Source organism: Hyaena hyaena, unplaced genomic scaffold (genome assembly GCF_003009895.1).
Source record: "Hyaena hyaena isolate Hyena2069 unplaced genomic scaffold, ASM300989v1 scaffold_418, whole genome shotgun sequence".
In the NCBI taxonomy this organism is placed as follows: domain Eukaryota; kingdom Metazoa; phylum Chordata; class Mammalia; order Carnivora; family Hyaenidae; genus Hyaena; species Hyaena hyaena.
This window is the reverse complement of record NW_024081051.1, coordinates 933773-954338: the sequence shown is the minus strand read 5'-3', so window position 1 is coordinate 954338 and position 20566 is coordinate 933773. Positions and strand designations below refer to the sequence as shown.

Here is a 20566-nt window from a genome sequence, read left to right as displayed (position 1 = left end):
GACCACGTCTTTCTGGCATAGAATAGTAGATAAATTAAGTTCCATGTGCTGAGGTCTGTCCTGCAGGGAGAAATGCTTTCCTTACACCTGCCCCCGTGAGGTGCAGGCTATGGAAACCCCTCCCTCGTTGCCTTTCCCTGTTTTGATCATCAGCCAAGCATTTGGTGTTTAGCCGTGACATGAAGGAAAGCGTCCAGAAACGACAGGAATTCTAGAACCCCCAGACAACCTAGCTGTCTCTTCAACTCCAGGAGCTTCAGATTTGAAGCAAATCATGAAAGAGCCTAACTAACTATAACTGTGTGCAGTAAACACTGCGCCGTTTTGATTCGGCTCCATGTGGCCCACGCCGTGCGGAACCGACACAATGGGGCCGGTCTTTATCAGAGAGGCAGCACAGTGTGTGTGTGGACAGTTCGGGTTTGTTTTCCTCCGGGCCCGGCGTGTGGGAGCCTCCCATTTGCGAGCGGTAGTAACAGCCCCGGGGGCCGGCCCTGGGCGGCGCGCCCTCCCCGCCCCCCCGCGGCCCCGCCGGCCGGCCACTTGCGCTCGGGGAGCCAGCTTCCTTTCCCCGCTCGGGCCAGTGGCATGCGTGTGCCTCGCACGGCCAGGGGCTCGCGGCTGTCCCGGTTGCAGACTCTACTGATTTGCACTCGCAGCCGAGAATGCAGGCGGATAAATGCAGGATGAGCTGTCGAAGCGTCAGAAAGGAGCTGGTGATTGAATCCCCCCTGCAGCGCAAGGACGCGGCTGCGGGCGAAGCGGAGGCGGAGAGCCCGGGGCCAGTGCTGGTGAGAGGGCTCGGCCGCCGCGTCTCTGCGGTCTTCTCCGCCCGCTGCTTTTCCTGGGGGTGCGCGCCCAGTGCCTTCTGGCGCTCTGGTTTTCAAACTCGCTCTGCCCGTCTCCTCGCGAACTTTCCTTCTCCTGCAGATTCACTTTGGTTCCACTTTTCTTTGGGAGGAAAGGATACGCTGACCTTTTCTGGGTGAATGTGGTCTGCAGGAGGCTGCTTTGTATCGAACAACTTTGTATTGTTCAGACGCACGTCCCACCTAGCTGCAGTGTTGCCAAACATAAACCCAGGGAGGCGCGTTGCAACCGCCCTTCCCCAGGGTTGGCGCAGAAGTCCTTTGCAAGATGAAAACATGTTTATGTATTTATTATGTATTTATAAGATTGTGAGAATTAAGATGACATGGGGTTAAGGAACATAACTGTTGAAGTTGCATGTGTTCTCACTCATTTTAATAGGTCAGCCTTGAACATAGCAAGAAATAACCTAAACTTCGAGCCAATTGATAAAAAGTTTCCGTTCTGTTCTTATTGTTAGCTGAACTCTGGGCAGTCGGGATAAATTCAAAGCACTCCGGGTAGACTCTAAGGGAGGAATGTGAAAAATGGTTGTCTTGTTACCATCAGTGAGTAGGTTGTGCTTCCCTCTTGGAATTTCTTTAGTACAATAAAGGCACATAATTTTTTAAGCAAACTGCAAAAAACCACCAGCATGCACTGCAGAGGGGACAATCCAGCCTTTCTAATGATCTCTTAAAGGGATTGTTAAACTAGTACTTACTGATTTTATATAGTGATTGTTTTTTAACAAAGGTTCAATGGCTGTGATCATAAAGTGTTTAGTTAATTCACTTAATTTTCAATTAGTGTCTTTAATAATCTGAACTTGACCTTCCTTATAATGGGTTGGATTGGAATTAAATTGTTTTCTTTCGTGACATGTGAGGCTGCTTTGTATTGTTTGGCTTTGAAAATTGCACTGCTAACTATGAACTGAGAAAGTCAGTAGATATGATGAGCTTTTTCACTGCAGATTTTCACCCAAGTGATTTGGTTTTCTTCCCCCTGGTATATTGTTTAGAGATGTTCATTATCGTGGATTTCTTTCTGCTGGCACAATAGTTCATTTATCTGTTGAGCGGCTTGAGCCCATTCTATGATGGATATATTTAACTGGCTAAAGCTCCTAGCTGATGTAGCTTATGATTTCTTGGAGGAAGTTGTGTGGTTTGGGTTCCCTTGTGAATATTCTTAAAAGTCTTTTGTCAGTGTTTCTCCAGATGTGTAGAAATATTTATCCAGAGGCTTAAATACACCATAGAAAGATGCTGTGTGATTTCTTTTCTTTTTTAATCACACAAGTGACTTTTAAAATATTTCCTTCTCAAGGCACCTGGCTGGCTCAGGGGAAAGAGCATGTGGCTCTTTTTTTTTTTTTTTTTAAATTTGTTTTAAATGTTTATTTAGTTTTGAGAAGGGGAGGGAGGGGGAGTGAGACAGGGAGGCACAGAATCTGAAGCAGGATCCGGGCTCTGAGCTGTCAGCACAGAGCCTGACACAGGGCTTGGATTCTTTAACTGCCAGATCATGACCTGAGCTGAAATTGGATGCTTAACTTACTGAGCCACCCAGGCACCCCGAGCATGTGGCTCTCGATTTTGGGGGTCCTGAGTTCGAGCCCCACATTGGGCGTAGAGATTACTTAAAAAATTAAAAAAAAATTTCCTTCTGTTTCTAGTGCTCAAAAAATCTGAGACTCCTGTCCCAGTTCCTTGTTTAGGTCAATCTCAACCTCAGGAAGTTACACTGGGAGTTCTTTTTTCCACTGTAGAGGGTGTGCTGGCTTCAGCTGCTCCTGGTGGGCCCAGAAGCTGCTGGCAGCATGCGGAGCTCGGGCTCTGTGCACTTGCAGAGAGAAACGAGGGAGAGGTGAAGGCCGCAGTGATACAACAAGGAACTTTTTATCTGATAGCGTTTCTCTTCTTCCACTGGGGTAAGCAAGATAAAAAGAGCTAACACTGGATATGAGAGACAAGGATATTTAAGCCTTTGCCCAGGGTGGATCTTCTTACTTGTGATTATCGCTGCTCACAGCAAATGAAAATTCAATAAACTGCTTGGAATACAGCTTATTTTCAAGATGATTTTTGTAAAGTATGCCAGCCCGGTCATGAGATCTAGCTATTGTAGTGCTGTTGCTTATTATTATGCCAGTAGCCCGTGTACTTGGTGAGAACATTTCTAATATTTAAATGTAAGTAACTTACTTGATTCAAGATGTAGCATTTTGAAATCAACTTTGCCAATTTTATTTATGTACACAATCAGTCATTGGGGAAAATGTTACATAATTTAGAAGGCACAAAGGTAATTAATGCATGTAATAAGAAATATAGGGTAGAAATAGGGAAAAACAAAGTCCCTTTACCTTTACTCCAAAAGCGCCCCCAATTAATTATTTGGTGTATACACTTTCTTTTTTGTTTTATCGATTTTTTTAGTAATTTCTATACCCAACGTGGGGCTTGAACTCATGACCCTGAGATCAAGCATCACACTCTCTCCTGACTGAGCCAGCCAGGTGCCCCTGGTGTATATACTTTCAGACTTCTCCTGTGCATATAAAAATATAACTTACAGTGGTATGTGTTTGGAAAATGTGGTATACTATAGATTTCTGCATTAATATTCTCCTAGAACATATAGAAAAACACATTTGTCACCATCTATAGATTTATGTCATTATTAATGGCTGTATGGTACTCAGTTCTATAGCAGTATCATAATTTGATGGTTATTTGTTTCCAATTCTTTGCAGTTAGTACAGTGTATGGTCATTGAAAAATGACTGGGCTGTGGATAACTAACAGTGCAGTTACTAGTAACTATAAATATGTCTTCAAGCACTTATGTAAGTCACTGTTTGTTCTGGAAAACTTCTATCAGAAGTCTCTTGCTGCTTTTCTTTGGCAATAATGTTTCTTTCTCTGCGAGGGCAGAGGTCTCCCTTAGTGTAGCTGCTGCTTCGGTGCTAGGTAAAGCCAGTGCTTCTTAGAGAACTATGTGATGGGACATTATGAAGCTTCAGAGGCTGCAAGGTTCAACTTCCAGACACCTTTGTAAGTGGGCCTTGTCGCCTCATTTGGACAGTAAGTGGGGGAGGCAGCGCATGGTGAAACTTGTCCACTCCCATGCAGGCTCACTGCCAGCCCCATTGAAAAATGACTTTGTGGGCTGTAAATGACTAACGGGGGGAACAATCAGGACATTATTGACGTCTGCAGGTTGGTTACCCTGCTTACGTTTGAATACCTATTTTTGCCCACCCCACCCCCCAACTCTAAATTCCTGGAACTAATTTCTTCTAATTGTTACTGCTTAGCAATTTAGAGGAACAGGATGTGGCATCAGAGTCAGAAGTGGCCAGGACATGTCATTCGTGGTGCCCTTTCGCCAGGTTACTTTCGAGAGGCATCCGAGGACTACAGCACAGGTCTTATTTGGGGACTTGGGGAGGTTGAAAGATGTGAAGATAAAGAAGAGCTGACTTTTCATGTGTTAGCCATACTCCTTAGGTATTTTTTGAAACATTTCTTTTTTTGAGATACCTTTTCTCTTTGTTATCGTTTCTGGGCTCTTCAAGTGTTAAAAACTGAGCCTGACTTCTCACTTCGGATATTCGAATGAACACAGGATTGGCTAAATGCATGAGAAGCAGTGAGGACAGGAGGCCAGGCCTCTGGCTCGATGAGTAGGTGTATTGCCTGGGAAAACCTTCTTTACTATTTAGAAATAGCCAAAGGAGGGAATTAAGACAGAGACCCTGAAATCTAAGATTATGGGCCATGATTATGTCATTGTATAGATCCTATAAAACTAAGATGGCTGTAACTGAGTTAATTAAATTATGCTTATAAAGCCCTTCGGCCCTCTAGACATCTTTAGAAATAATAAATGATGTTAATTACATTGATGATACTTAATAAGTAGTTTTTTGTTTTTAAAATATTGAGTGGTGAAGGAAAGAAGTTCCCGTACACTGTCTGTAGTGAGGTATTCCCAGGTGAGAAACTGGGAATGTCCACTTACTCAGAGCTATAAGCCTTCACAAGGCTTGTTGGCTTTCCCCTTGATTTGTTTACTCCTCTCTTCATTCAACCCACATTTATAGGCCCTGAGATGTGCCAGACTTACACTTAGCAACATCCTTCCTCCCACCAAACAGCAAGGTCTGGCTAATGGGGGGGGGGGGGAGGCTTTCATGTGGAATTTATTAGGCGCAGGGAGTGCTAATCTCACCCATCCTTTTCCACTTAGGCAGATGACACTTAAATCACCATCAGCTCTAGGAAGGACATGTCCTCGAATTTTCAGCATCCAAAGCAGGCCTACCCCCACTGTACGGAAGGCATAGGGACCCCTGACCGTTCAGGTGAACAGTTTGCATGAATGAGGTCCGCGAAGATGCACACATACTTTGTGGTGCCGTCTGTGGAAGGAATATTCAGGGAGTGCATGCTTGGAAAGGGCCGGGGTGGATTGACTGGTCTTGCAGGCGTGGGAAACTCGCACAGAGAAGGTTTTACAGCTGTGTCAGTACCCATTGCAGCACAGCCACTCAGAAAGCACAGGTAATGGCTAAATACAAGACAGCCGGACTAGGTCACAGGTGGCACGTGGCATGGGTGTCCTAACAAAGCCCTCCAGAGGCTGGAGACATACTATCTCCTCACACTTCCCTCCCCACCCCTGCCCTAGCCCCCGCTTTCGTAGTTTTCTCCTCTGTAGAATGAGAAGCACACAGCAGATAATCTCAGTTCTCTTCTGGGACTAAAGCTCCAGGTTCCAGGTTGTTAGCTTTGCTCTCAGAATAACCTGTGATGGAGTCAGGCCAAGACCCTGGAGTTTTAGTTTCAGGGTCTGCGTTTAGTTTATTCAAAACCGGGTGGACGGTGAGTTTTAGGAGCTGCAAAATAGGGTCTATTGGATGGGTACCCAACGTAATGAGTGAGATGAGTGAACTGGAAAGATAGAAAAGTGGCCGCGGAATTTGGAGCTGTTAGCAGGGAGGACTATGCAGGAGATTCACAAAGGCCTGATGGGCCTACAGATGACATATCACTGTGAGTATAATTTTAGAACCAGGAAAGCTTGGAAATTACAGTTCTGAAATATCTCTGTAACATAGTATAGCTAGTCCCAAGTGTCTCCGAGAGTAACATTTTGAGGCTTTAGAAGTTTTTGGTGCTCACTTTCCAGACGACTGTGTGCCACTTACCAGTGGATCTCTGAGGGTTTTGCCAGGTTGCCTGGGAGGAGCCGGGCCCCAGTTCTGTCTTAGGATCTCCTTGCTTTGGAGAATTGTCCCTACACTAAGGGAGAAGCAGAAGTGACTGGTGAAAGAGCCCTGAACTCAGTCATGAGACCTCCGTCCCATGTTGTTTAAACCTACTTGACATTTCTAAGCCAAGATTGCGTTTCTATCAGATGGAGATAGTAGTGGTGACTGCCCTCTAGACGGCTCATCTCCAAAGGTTATCGGGCCTGCCCCGGTCAGCTTACCAGGCTCGGTCTTCCCTCGCTCTGAGCCGTGCTCCAACATGCTGCCAGACTGTGCTTTCCAAAACACAGAAAAACTCCTTTCCTGACTTTCCTTTGCAGAGAAGGCAAAGCAGGGCTTATTTGATCCTTGGAGGCCCGCCCTGGACTTGCTTGCTGGCCTCCTCTTCTGCACTTTCTAAAATGCACCCTGACGGGGCTCTGTCTTCCTCGATCGAGGGCGCTTTTATACGTGGCACGCTTTACTGCCAGACCATTCCTATGCACCCTTCGGGGCCCAACTCCCAAGCCAGCTCCTCCAAAAAGCCTTTCGAAACCATCTCCGCACATTCTCCCACAGGCCATGTGCTTCTGGGGCCCATCGTGGCCTTCTGGCAGGTTTATTTAATTATCATACAGCTTTGCTGTCCTGTAACTCAGGCTTGTATTCCAGCCTTCCGCGCTGATGGGGGTGGAGGGCTCTGGATCCCAGTGGCAACTGTGAGTGGTTTTGCTTTCTTTGTATTCCATCTCTGACATAATACCGAGCCCCCCCGCTTTTTTTCTTTTTTGGCATGGTCCTGGTCATTCTTTAGAGATGGTTTAGCAAAGATTTAGCGAAGAACAGGTTGCAGAAAGGGCCCTCCAGGAGACTGGTTCTGAGGACTCTTCTTCAGGCTCCCAGCCCCCCAGTCCCCTTAAAAGATTTAGCCCCCAGTATTCAAACGAGTTGAATTTCCACAAGTAAAAAGGGACACATCTAAAGGAACATGCTTGACTAAATGTGACGTATTATGCCCTGAAACTCTCCTGTGCTTCTGTTATTTTTGATCTAAACAGTTAGCTAACTTTTTACGTGAGTACTTACTTGAGGACGGAAGGGCAAACTTAGGCAAACAAAGTCAAAACCCCTTTCTCTCTTCCTCTTAGCCGGCTCCCTTTTCTGTGATGAATACCACTTTTTTCTGTCAACCGTTCCTGAAACTGTAACATCACCTTCGATGGTTGTAGTACATTTGGAAAAAAACTCATCGTGTGACCTTATTACCAGCATCCAGTAAATGGACTTTATGTGGAAAAGGTAGTGGAGACCCCGTCAGATGTAGGGCAAGGAAGACACCTCTTCCTGGGGGAGAAACGTAAGAGAAACGTAAGAGTGTTCACTGTTAGCAACACTGAACAATGCAGGTTGCCTCCTTTATTAACCCAGACTAGACCTGACTGTTTTTAGTGTTATGGTGGTTTTTCCAAAATTTGTCTTGTTCCTCCAAGTAATGGTTTCAGAAAGTGGCTTGTCCTTTGTTTTGCCGTGAAGTTTTAAAAATTACCTGTATATTATGGGGCTCCTGGGTGGCTCAGTTGGTTAGACGTCCAACTTCAGCTCAGGTCATGATCTCATAGCTCGTGGGTTCGAACCCTGCTTCGGGCTCTGTGCTGACAGCTTGGAGCCTGGAGCCTGCTTCACATTCTGTATCTCCCTCCCACTCTGCCCCTTCCCTGCTTATGTTCTGTTTCTATCTCTCAAAAATAAACAGTAAAAAATTTTCTAAAAAAATTACCTGTATATTAAAGTTTCCTAGAGTCTTTTATAGTACTGTTTAATAGAAATACAGTATGAGCTACATATGTAATTTAAAAAATTTTTGGTAGCCAAATTAAAATGAAAAGAAATAGGTGTAATTAATAATGTAGTTATAACCCATTATTGTGGAAATATTATGTTAGCATTTGACCCTTATGGAAATGTCACGGCATCGTACATTCTTCTATTCCTTCTAAATCTTTGAAAATTTTGCCTGTAGCATTTCTGAATTCAGAATGGCCACATGTGGCTAGAGGCTGCTGTATTGAATGGTGCGGGTCTATGGACTTCTATATTCCATAGCTTATACCCCTCAAAGCAGAAAGTTGTCATTTGAGGAGGGGGAGTCATTAGGGGAGGGTACCATATTTATGAATCTGTAGAGCAAAAATGCATGATTTTAAGTGTAAAGTTGGGCTTTCCTTATAAAGATAATCCTTGAAACATTAATTGGTAAAGTATATTAAATACCACCTGATGACATTAATATTTGTCCCAGCACTCAAACCTGCTTCTTCACGAAGATTTAGTATTTTGCAGTGTGAGTTTTTTAATATTCTTGAGTCTGAAAATGAGTCTCTTTCCTTACTGTAAAGGACTCTTTCTCTGCCTTGTATCTCTCCCTTGCTGAGATCATGGAGCCTGGGTGGTTCGATGCGGCTTATGTTTCTAGGTGTCTGAGATGGGCAGAGAGCCCCAGGCGTGTGCCTCCCTGGAGGCACCCCAGGGCAGAGCAGTGCTGTGCAGAGCTCGTACAAAGGGAAGTGGAGACACCAGGGAGGTATTTCCTGTTCTAGAACTCTGACATTCCATCGTGCTTATTGCAGGTGGGTCACGGGAAGGGTCCTGGGCTTGGGGCCAGAAGATCCAAGGGTCACCATCTGTGTGACCTTCACTAGTTTATGTAACCTCTCTGGGCTTCAGTTTCCTCATCTGTGAAATGGCGATGATACATCCAATTTGGGAGGAGGTTTCGTGAAATAAAGACGTACATTATGTCTCAGGCACTGAAATCCTCTTGTGTACGAATGACACAACTTTGTAAGATTCTCAGTGACCACCATTTAGTTCCTGCTCCGAACAGCTACTATGTATTGAAACTCTTTAGCAACTCTGTGATGATGGTAGAGAACTTGATATTTTTCCCATTTTCCATTGGAGATAATGGAGATTGAGTAACTTGCCCCAAGGCCACATAGCCAGTAAGCAGTGGGGCTAGGATTTCTTGAAAATACTTTTTTGTTTGATGTTCATTTATTTTGAGAGAGAGAGAATGTGTGTGTGCGCACGTGCACATGTGCACAAGCGGGGAGAGGCAGAGAGAGGGAGGGAGGGAGGGAGAGAATCCAAAGGAGGCCCCAATCTGTCAGCCCACAGCCCAACATGGGGCTTGATCTTATGAACCATTAGATCATGACCTGAGCTGAAATCACAAGTCAGGCACTTAACACACTGAGCCACCCAGGTGCCTTGAAAATACTTTTTAATATGAAATTCTCAAACATACACAAAAGTGAACTAGTAGAGGGTTTCTCAAACTTGGATGCATATCAGAATCACCTGGAGGCTTTGTTAAAACCCAGATTGCTGGGCTCTACCCCCCAAATTTCTGGTTCAGGAGGGTTGGGGTAAATTTGCATTTTTTTTATTTAAAAAATTTTTTTAATGTTTTATTTATTTTTAGGAGAGAGAGAGAGACAGCGTGAGCAGGGGAGGGTCAGAGAGAGAGGGAGTCACAGACTGAAACAGGCTCCAGGCTCTGAGCTGGCAGTCAGCACAGAGCCCGACGCGGGGCTCGAACCCACGAACCGCGAGATCATGACCTAAGCGAAAGTCGGACGCTTAACCGACTAAGCCACCCAGGCGCCCCTAAATGAGTTCCAGATATTGCCAAAGCTGCTGGTCTGGGACTCACCTTGAGAACCATTGAACTGCTGGAATGAACGCCCATCCGCCTCGCACCGCCTCCACCGATGGATTTTAATCCTCACTCCTCACACCTGCCTCTATCTGGTCTCTGAACAGCCTTTCTGGTGATGAGGTCCACAGAAACTCTCTGAGAACCAAACTCGGGTTATGAACATTCCATGCCCTGCTCCTAGTATCCTCAAATAAGTAGCTTAAGGTTGTTTTGAAACTTGACTGTATGGGGCCTTTAGAGCCTTTTAGCTTACCTACTTGACCTCTTCATTTCAGAGTTCCAAAAACAGCTTTTAGTGACACAGCAAGTATTAAGAATTTCAAGCAAAATGCTAGAAAGGAAAAAAACTGTTGGCTGGAAAAGATGCTATAGTTCAGGTTTCAGACAGAATTATTTATACAGTTACACGGCGCCTCTTTTTCTTTTCTGCTTTCATTACTGCTTTTAACTTGTGCAAAAAAGGCAGGCAGAATTGGCGGCTGAGACGGATGTGTGTGTGAGAGACACATGGTGAACCGCCCCCAAGGCTATCAGTCTCTCTCCTCTCTACACTCTTCTCTGCCTCTCTGAGCCCATGGCCTGCATCAGGGTAGAGGACTCTCTACGTACTGTCTTTGCAAGGACGAGATCCCAGGTGCCACTCAGCTCCCCTCTTGGGTGTGTGGTGGGCACTGGGCACGGCAGCATCCCTGCCATCCCTGTCTGGCTCATCCGTCATTAGTATTCTCCGCACACCCCTGCTGAGCACAGCTGACGGAGTGCAAGCAGCTCTGTGGGTCTTCATTAATTGCTATTATCTTTATTACCTCCATTTGCATCATTATGTTTCTCCTACCCCATTTTCTAGATGTTACTGATTTGACAGCTTTCACAGAGTCTTTTCATTCTGTTTATTTTAGTAATAGGATAATAATTTTTGGAAAACCACAGTTATTTATAAACCTGACAAATACAAAAGCCAGCTCTTTTCCTTCCATCGCACTGATGTTGAGTGTCCAAGTTTTGCTAATGCCGACAGGCCTAATTAAATGAAATCTTCATTCAGTGACAGCATTTCTCGGTTTGAGTGCCCTTTTTTTCGTGCCATATAAAAAGGGAACTCAGCATCTTATCAGTGTTTATAATATAAAAAAACCCGTATTCACAAGTGTGTCATTCTTGCTGTAAGTCTGCTCTGAGGATGACACCACACTTCAGCGTGAGAAATATATTTAGATGTCTGCGACTTTGGTGTCCGTGATGCTTCTTCTAAACATTTGTCAGTTAATTAACTGTGTGGGGATGCTCAGGTTCAAGCTTGCTTCTCAGTCCAGGCTTAGATAAGGTCCTATTTCTCCTCTAGTTTATTTTATATCATGTGCTTGTGCATGTTGTTAGCGAAAGCACAAAACAGAAGGTGGAGGCTGTGGGGAAGAGCGTGGACCAGGGGTCGGGAGACCTGGGATCTGGACCCAGCCTCGCCAGCAGCTCCCCCTGGGCCCCAGGACAATCATAGAACCCCCACACTTCCGCATCTCCCTACCTGTGAGGCTAGAGGGCTAGTCCAGTTATTCTCAGGTCCTGATGTTGACACATTGTGGTTCTGTTACCGAACCTCCTGCCCGTTTTAAACAAGCCCGTGCTTCTAAACTGCTGCTGAGACCACTGTTCTGCACACACACTAATGAACAATCTGGAGAAGAACCCGGATTACTGAGGGGGAGTGTGATTGTATTTGGATTGTCTTGATCACCTCCAAGTTTGAATGTCCTGGTTTGAGGGAAGGAAGAGCATGTCTATGACAACGCCATTTCCAGGGCCGGAGGGTGGTGTGGGACCTAGTTCTGTGCCCACTCAGCCCCCTTCCTGGTGCGCCAGTTTCCTTCCTCAGGGCCCTTCCCCGTGTGGCCCGCCTGCCACTCTGGCCTCCTCTTCCAATGCAGGCTGGGGTCCAGCGGTGGCTCAGAGACGTGTGGGCACCCCAGGCGAGCCAGTCGCTCGTTCTGCCTCAAACAGACGCTGTACAAATTGTGTACTATTTTAGGTGTGAGATTGAGGGCGGCTTGAGACAGAGGTGGGGGGTGAGGCGGACTGCTGCGCAGGGCTGGTCCGCTCCGGCTCCAGCGTTGCCTGCCTCTTCAGAGAAACCGGGCTTCTACAGACCCGCATCCCGGGTTTCTCAGGGACGTCCGTTGCAGAGTCCCAGTGCTCGCCTCCGGGGGCCTGATTCGTGTGCTCTGGGCAGCCACACACAGTACCCTTTCAGAAAGGAGTTCTCATTAATGCAGGATTTCCAGTGATGCTGCAGCACCCTAGGGACTGGGCCCCCAGGCCCTCGACCTGCCACCCAGGCCCCTTTGCGCAGCTCTGCCCCAGAACTCTGCTCTTCTGGAACTCACCGTGCTCAGAGGAGGACTTATCCTGAAGCTAAGGGCGTTTCAGTTTCAAGATCCCTTCCAAGGCCCTGCCTCCTGCAACTTTATATTCATCATTTTGTACTTTTTTAAACCCCTTTCTCCAAATATACAAATTTCAGGCCCCACAAAATGTGGTCCCATTCAGGAGCATTGGTGTCTCCATTTTCTCTGCAAGGAACCCCCAATCCACAGTGAATCCTGGCTGCCTCGTTCCTCTCTTGATTTGGCTCTCATAACCTCCTTTGAGGAGCACCCTCCATTGTCAGGTTCCTCACTCAACCAACACGTGTCTATTGGGCGCCTCCCCCATGCCAGGTCCTCTTCTAGGCATAAGGGAGAAGGTAAATAAAATGGAAATCTTTGCCTCTGTGGAGCTTATACTGTAACCGGGTGGGGGGGGGGGGTTCATTCTAGGGAGTCAGACGCCATTCTTGGGTTCCCATTGCCGTCAGTCATTCCGCTCTCATTGTTCACATGCCTGTCTCTCCTCTCGATTGTGAGCTCTCTGGGGTGGCTGGCTGTGTCCCCGCCATCCTGGTGTCCTGAGACCCTGCCGCAGTGCATGTGGACAGGCTCAGTAAAAGCCTGTGGAGAGAAGGAACACATAACCACTAATAACATTTGCGTGTGAGGAAGGGAGGCCGCCGCCAGTGTCCTGTGCCCACCCTAATAATAGGAAAACGAGGATCCTTCCTTCAAATTTAACCACCTGGTGCAGTTCCTGGTGGGAGTACGCATGTAGTGAGAGTCATGTACAGGACAGGAGCACAAGACATCTCGCTGGGCCACACTGATTAACTCTGGCTTTAGAAGCCCCTTCCATCTGACTGCAAGCTGCATCCCCCCCTCCCCCCCGCAACAGTGCTGGGACCTGTTGGTGATGTTGAGAAGTCCACCATTTTGAAAATGGACTAAGTTAGGTGAAGAATTTTTATCTTGACCAGTCAAGCAGCTTTTATAGCCATGCAGATAAATCAAGGAAGTTTTAAATTCTTTATAAGCAGAAACAATGAATTTCTCGTTTCTTAAAATAGAACGCTCCAAGAGTTGCCGTTTCCTTAGTTTGCTATTTCGAGGAGTGGTATTCAGGGTTTCAGCCTGTGTTAACATTTAATTACCAGAGACACAAAGTCAAGAAATGACTAGAAAGTTTGCAGGAAGCTATCATGGCAGAGACAAAAGCAATGAAATCAGTGAGCCTTCCTGCTTAGCTCTTCCCATCGTTTTCAAGGCTTCATACATGTTTGGCCAAAACTGAACTCATTTGTAAGCCCATGCTCTCCAGTTAATGCTGGATTCCAGAGGAGTCTCATTTTCCTGGCACTGGGAAGATTCCCTAGCTTCTGTTTGCCCAGGGTTCTGGAATCGCAATTTGCATGGATGTTGGACAGCCCGGCCCATGGCAACAAATGCTGGAGGAGGAAGGAGTGAGGTGGGCGAGCCTTGAAGGGGAGGTCTGTGGGGAGGGCAATGTGGATCATGCCTTTTGGCACCTGTGACAGCCACATGATCACTGGGGGGTTCACCATGCTGCCCCAGCTTCAACCAGTGGATAGGGACTTGGCATCAGGGGCTCACCTATGCCCATGTTGTTCCTTAAGGTACAGCCCACTCTTCCCACCGTCCTGATCACGTGGCCTTGACCTCAGGCCCTGTCTGCTGGTCTCCCACAAGGAAGCTAAGATATGTGGAGAGATAGTTGGCAAGGAAGCCACGGTTTTGATTCACTGTTATGAAAATGCCTGTGGGCCCTGGGCCTCCCAGACTCCCCGGTAGGGTCAGCCTCCATTTTTCTCCCCCAAAGTGCCACATAACTGCCTGCCCGTCTCACCTCCTCTGGGACCTTCAGTCCCACTGTTCTTGTGGGGCTGCCCTGGTGGCAGGGGGTCTGAAGTGCCCCTGTATACACCCTGCCCCCCCCACCCCCCGCAACTGTTGTTCTTCTCGGGCCTGCCTGACACAGACTTCATCAATACTCAGTTCAGTTTTTAATGCAAGCATCTATTTATGTTTATTTTGGGCACAGTCCCTGAATTCCAGTGTCATCTCTATTATTATACAGTTTCCTCTGTTTGGCCTTTTGTTTCTCTTTCTCTGTGAATGTCTCTGCCATTGTTGTCTGTTTTATTTCATACGTTCTTGGAGAGGACAGGAAAGTTTTTGTAAACAGAATATACGTGCAGCATTCACCACTCCCCTCCCCCACCCCCGGATTTTTTTTTTTTAATCACTGTCATGCAAGCAACACAGTTACTAATAAGGATGATGATGATAATGGCAGTACTAACAACAGCTACATTTATCATGTACTTACAGTTTGCCAGGCTCCTTCAAGCATTTCCCATGCGTGTACTCAATGGAGCCCGATAATGGCCCCACACGACTGCACAGCTTAGCTTTCTAACCACTGTGCTGTACTGTCTTCGATTTGATCCACATCTGAGTCCTATCTTCAGCTCTAGCAGAGCAGACCCAAGTTCTGTGAGACCCAAGCCTAGAATATGGGGGGCCTTGGAGCACCTGGGTGGTCCAGTCAGTTGAGCATCTGACTCTTGGTTTTGGCTCAGGTCATGATCTCATGGTTCATGGTTTCAAGCCCCGCATCAGGCTCTGTGCTGACAGTGAGGAGCCTGCTTGGAATTTCTCTCTCCCTCTTTCTGCCCCTCTCTGGCTTGCTCGCTCACCCCTCCCTCAAATAAATAAATAAACATTAAAAATTTTTAAAAAAAAGAATATGGGGGCTTTGTCTAAACAAAGAATTCTAAATTAAAATACAAAATGAGGCCTGGAAATTAATATTTATTTAGAATTTGAAAAGAAATCACAAATGACCAATTTCAAAAAGCTAACTTAGATGATAGACACGAGAAATGCAGGAGAACAACACATTTTTATCAATGAATCTCCTCAATAATACTTTCTTCTCTACATTTTTTGATTTCATACTGTTATCACCTCTTCATATGTTCATGGCTTGGTTTTTATCACTCTCTAATGCACGGTAGATCATTTAGTCTTTCCTATAGCATTAGTCAACATTTATATTTTACTGATCATAGTTTAGGAACGTTTCCTCTAGCTTTACAACATTTGGCAATGTCACATAAATTTTTAGGATTGAATAAAGACCCCTCTGGTTTCTTTCATATATGAGCTGAATAATTTGGGGACATTCTTGACGACTAACCTCAGATTGTCTCCCAAGTAGTTCTGGGGCCAAACTCCTGGAGATATAGCTATATTGCAACGTGGCCCCTCCTGCTGCGCCTCTGTGTCATGAGTCAGGACATTGGGTGGACCCATGTCCTTCCTGTGGGTCTTCCTAGTAAGCCAAGATGCCCAGCGACGACTGAACTCTATACAGCCACCGGGCCTGAAGAGGGGTCGGTGTAAGCGAAGGGCGCTAAGCTTTGTTCACGTGAAGTCTGTATGGCTCTGGGTCCTGGGCTAGATGCTAAGGGAGAAGGAGACCCAGCCCTGTCCCAACGCACTATTAGTCAAGGAGGTAAACTGTTCACAGGTCATTTCAGCCCCAGGCTGAATGAACCGCACTCTAGGTCTGCTACTGACCGGGCATGCCTCTGTCTGAGCGGGGCGAGGCTGCCTTTGATGGGTGAGGGAGGTGTGCTTCAGGTCCAGAGCCAAGTACAGAGTGTCCTGGGGCAAGAGCTACCCTGCTTTCCGTCCTTTGGAGAATTTGCCTAGGTGAGGTTTGTTTTTTTAGAGGAAGGATTCTGCTAAAATAGAACATTTGTCAGCCACAGCGGGCAGGGTTGTAGGCCTGTGACAGGTGCAGAGGTGTGAGCGAGTGACAGGATCAGGCTTGTGTCAGAAGCAGAGCCGCAGTCGCGTCTGTCCTGGGCCCGGGGGTTAGAGACCCGGCCGCACCCCGCACAGCTGCCTCCATAGGAGAGCTGCGTTGTCGGTTAAGGAGTTCAGATCTTTGCTCCATCCATGACCGTTGGTTGATTTGGGTAATTCTGGGCCCAGAATCTTGCTTTTTGACAGTAGAAAATCAGCAACTTGGCTCTTGCCGCTGTGTTACTGGGGAGAGGCTTAAACTTAAAGTGTGTTGACGGCTTTGAAGCCAAGGCCATGTGCCAGGTCTCCGTGAAGCCTCTTTCTGCTAAACCCGGAGTGGGGTAGTGGCAGTCTGGTAATTAGCTAATTTCATTTTGCTGTTATTGTGACATTCCTGTGACCAGTGCTGTTGCAGCCGGCAGTTTCCTACCCTTGTGGGCTGTCCCCCCACTCATGTGACCACTTGGAAAAGCTTAGTGGAGCTAAAGAACAGTGAACAGCTGTAACCAGTGAATCATCATTTTAAAGAAAAGTAGAAAATAGTCAATTATGCTCTGAGTAGACACAGAGGTGTGACTTCCCACGGGCCCACTGCAAGTCACCAGTCCTCTCTCTTCTGTCTTTTCTGGTTGTTTCTTCTCCTTCTCCTCCTTCTCCTTTAGTTTCTCCACTTCTCTGTCTCCTGCCTACCTCACCCCTGGCGTCCATCCCTTTTTGTCTCCTCCTCCCCCGACCCCCTCTTTGTCTCTTTCCCTATTCCCTCACCATTCTCCATGCTCACCGTTTCTCCTCCTGAGGACCTTGTAGAAGGGAGGCCTGGTGCCATTTATTTGCATTTGAAGCAAGAGCTTTTGCCTCGTTCTGAGATAGCACACGAGTCACTCTCAGTTGACCCCTTTTCCTTGCGGTCAGTGGTTCTGTCCCGGAAAGCACTCCCTGCAGCTGCTGAAGACTGCTGCCTCTTCGGGCCTCCAGGAGTTGTTTTCGTGAACTGTCTATGGGTCTGTGTGTTTCTCATCTTCACAGCCCTTGAGACCAAAGAAGACGTGTCGTTCCTCCACGACATTTCCCTTATCGTTGAAATCAACCCCGTGGGCTTTCCTGTTACATGTATCATCATTCTTTAAGAGAAGCATTGGCTCAGAAACTCTCCACATGTCTACTGTGGTTGAGCATTGGTGGGTGCAGACCACTGATTGGGCAGCCTCAGTGTGACAGAGGCCGTGTTCTAATCCAGTCTGAGAGTTACCTGGCACGTGGCCAGCAATTAGCTCAATTTGTGATCCTCAGTCTGCAACCTAAGTAAAATGAAATAATATTTCTATGCCTACCTTAGAGTGGCCCTAAAATATGTTAAAAAATAAACTAAGGTGTATTGGGGCACCCGGGTGGCTCAGTTGGTTAAGTGTCCAACTTCAGCTCAGGCCATGATCTCGTCATCTGTGGATTTGAGCCCCACATCAACAAATGGTAGACTTTATTGTCAGTTGTTATGGGAAGAGCTCACTGTATCAGTCAGGGTTCATTCAGGAAAAAGAAACCACACTGAACAGGGCGAGTTGAATATAAAGAATTATTAACCATAATGGGGGATTACCTACTAAGAGGTAGAGAGAACGCTAAAGAATATAGGGGACAGTCACTACATCTAGCAGGGAGTTCGGGTATCTAAAAAAGGAAGAAACCTGGGGCGTCTGTGTGGCTCAGTCAGTTAAGTGTCCAACTTCAGCTCAGGTCATGATCTCACAGTTTGTGAGTTCGAGCCCCGCATCAGGCTCTGTGCTGACAGCTCAGAGTCTGATGCCTGCTTCAGATTCTGTGTCTCCCTCCCTCTCTCTGCCTGTTGCCTACTCACACTCTGTTTATCTCTCAAAACTGAATAAACATTAAAAAAGAAAAAAAGATACATAAACCGAGGTATATTAAACACCTGTAGAGTTTGGGCAAAAATCATTTTGAATTGGGCGACACCAAACCCAAAGTTGTCAGGAATTGTTAGGAGCTTGGAAAGAAGTTTGTAGAGAGAGTGCGGAAGCAAAGAGAGGAAATTGATTGGTTATAGCCTATAGTTGGCCGCTCTGATTGGTCATCTGTAGCACTTTGGTTTTGCAACCTTGAGGCATTCATGGGCTTAGAATGTCGGGTTCTACACCAGGGTGGTACAGCTACCTCAGTCACAGGGCCACCTTGTTTAATTAATTTCACAGTGGATTAAATGTGATCGTCCAGGTGCAAAGACCTTCCGGGTTACACAGTGGCACACAAAAACAAGGTAATGTAACATCCGTAGCATTACACAGAGTCAGTACATACTTCCAGGGGACGCTCAGAGGAACACCGTTCTCCACCCGATTAACAAAAGCATATCATAAGCAGGCAAAACTGACCTCTGAACGTTTTTATGGCTTCCATTTATTAAACCTTTTAAACAATCTAAGGTTAGCCAAATTGGTGAGAAATAATCATTAAATACGTTTAAGAATATGTAAACCTATTGTGTGTATCAGCCCAGAGATAGGCAACATTATCAGTTAGTTAAAAACAGAAAATTAATACAAAAATTATTAAATTGGGGAAAGAGGACTGACTGCTAAGGGGTAAAGGTAACTCTAACATGTACAGCAGCAAATGATGGTTCTTGGGCCAGATCTGGCTGTTGCCTGTTTCTTGGTAGTTTTAACTCCGCTACGCCCATGTGTTTAGTTATTGTCTGTGGCTGCTTTTTGCACTACAGTATCAGAGTTTAGTTGTTGTTAGGAAACCCTAAAGCTGACAAAGCCTAAAGTATTTACCCTCTGGCTCTTTACAGAAAAAGTTTGCCAGCCCCTGCTCTAAGAATATAAGAATAGTCTATCTAGGCAGCTCTGCCATGGGAGCAAGATAGAAACCTCCGAAACATCACAGGCTAAGAAAAACCCCTTTCTCAGCAGGTCTCTCCAGCAGCCTCTCTGACAAGGGCTCACATTGTGGCAGTTTTCTGACATGCACACAGACCTTGCCTCGTGGCCTGGAGGGAGTGTGCTTCTGGCCCATGTTGGAAAGGGTGGGAAGGGAACATACCCACTTGTGCCTTTGGAGGGGTCTCGGGCTGGTAGAGGGGACCAGGTCACCCGCTCTGAGCATATCGGGTCATGTTCAAGTGCTGGACACCATGTGGAGCAGGGGAGAATGTAGTCTTTCCCATCCTGCACTGTCTCTCCATTGGACCTCTTTGTAATAGAGGTATAGCTGTCAGGATCCAGAACTCTAGTCACTGTATGAAGCTATGAGCATTTTTTTTTTTTTTATGTTTAATCATTTTTGAGAGAGAGAGAGAGAGCATGAGCAAGGCAGAGAGGGGGACAGAAGATCCCAAGTGGGCTCCGAGCTGACAGCAGCAAACCCGACGTGGGGCTTGAACTCACAACAAACTGTATGACCTGAGCCAGAGTTAAGAGTTGTATGCTTAACCTATTGAGCCACCCAGGTGCCCTGAGGATCTTTGGATTTTATTTGGAATATTGCCCTGGTTCCCAAGGAAAATGTTATTAATTGCGACATCTATCCATTCTGCCAACAGGTACTTACAAACTGATTGCTTTGTACGGTGTAACAGACTAAAAATAAAGGAGCACATTATTTAAACTGAATTAAAAATGTTCCAGTGGGGTGCCTGGGTGGCTCAGTAGGTTAAGTGTCTGACTCTTGATTTTGGCTCAGGTCATGATCTCATTCATGGTTCATGGGATCATGCCCTATGTTGGGCTCTGCGCTGACAGCTTGGAGCCTGCTTGGGTCTCTCTCTCTCCCTCTCTCTCAACCCCTCCCCTGCTTACCTGTGTACACTTTTAAATGTTTAAACAAACATTTAAAAAAATATTTTGCAGAGTATTATTTTCTGTGGTAGTTCTTTCTTTAAAAATACTTTGTGTCAATCTCTCTTTTTTGAACCATTTTTTGAATGTAGAAACAGTTTAACATTATAAACATCCTATAAGGAGACATTATCTATACTTCCATTATGATGGCTTTAATTTTTGTGATTTTTTTTTTTGGTCTCTGCCCATAAATGTATATTTTGTTAAATTATAATAACTGTGCCCTTGTTTGGTCATTGCATTTTTTCTTAACATGTCAGAACATCTTTGTAGCATCCACTTAAATCCAGTAATTGAGGTTAAATATGAACATTTATATGTATGTTACATAGAGCAAGCCGACTGCCTCTTTAAACAACTCTAGAATCTCAGTGGCTTAACACAGTAGGTGCTTTAGTTCTTGCTCACAGGGTGTTTCAGCACCTGTTTTAAGCAAGCAGCCTTCTGCTGGGTGATGCAAGATCCAGATTCTTTCTATCTTGGGGCTTTATCGTGTCCTAAGGCCTCCTGAGTCTTGTGCTGGACCCGATGGATTCTGATGGCAGAAGGGAGAAGGGAGGGAGGGCTATCTCAGTCACTTAGCGCAGCTGGCGAATATAACAGAGTGGGTGGCTTCAACAGCATATTTATTTCTCACAGTTCTACAGGCTGGGAAGTCTACAATCAAGGCATAAGCAGA

At 46.1% G+C, this 20566-nt stretch overlaps 1 protein-coding gene across 10 annotated transcripts in view; it reads left to right on the top strand.

The window, feature by feature from the left end:
* The window catches only part of DOCK9 (dedicator of cytokinesis 9), a 290243-nt gene that overhangs the window by 107223 nt on the left and 162454 nt on the right, over positions 1-20566 (top strand). For 3 of the 10 annotated variants that reach the window (XM_039252518.1, XM_039252514.1, XM_039252511.1), the window contains exon 1: positions 630-791. The exons of 4 other annotated variants lie outside the window; for them this stretch is intronic. In XM_039252518.1, the coding sequence (XP_039108449.1) occupies positions 666-791 (126 nt within the window). In that variant the 5' untranslated portion in view covers positions 630-665. Of the gene's footprint in view, positions 1-629; positions 792-20566 lie in introns of those variants that run through there. 3 more of the 10 variants (XM_039252520.1, XM_039252517.1, XM_039252513.1) reach the window with 1 other exon arrangement.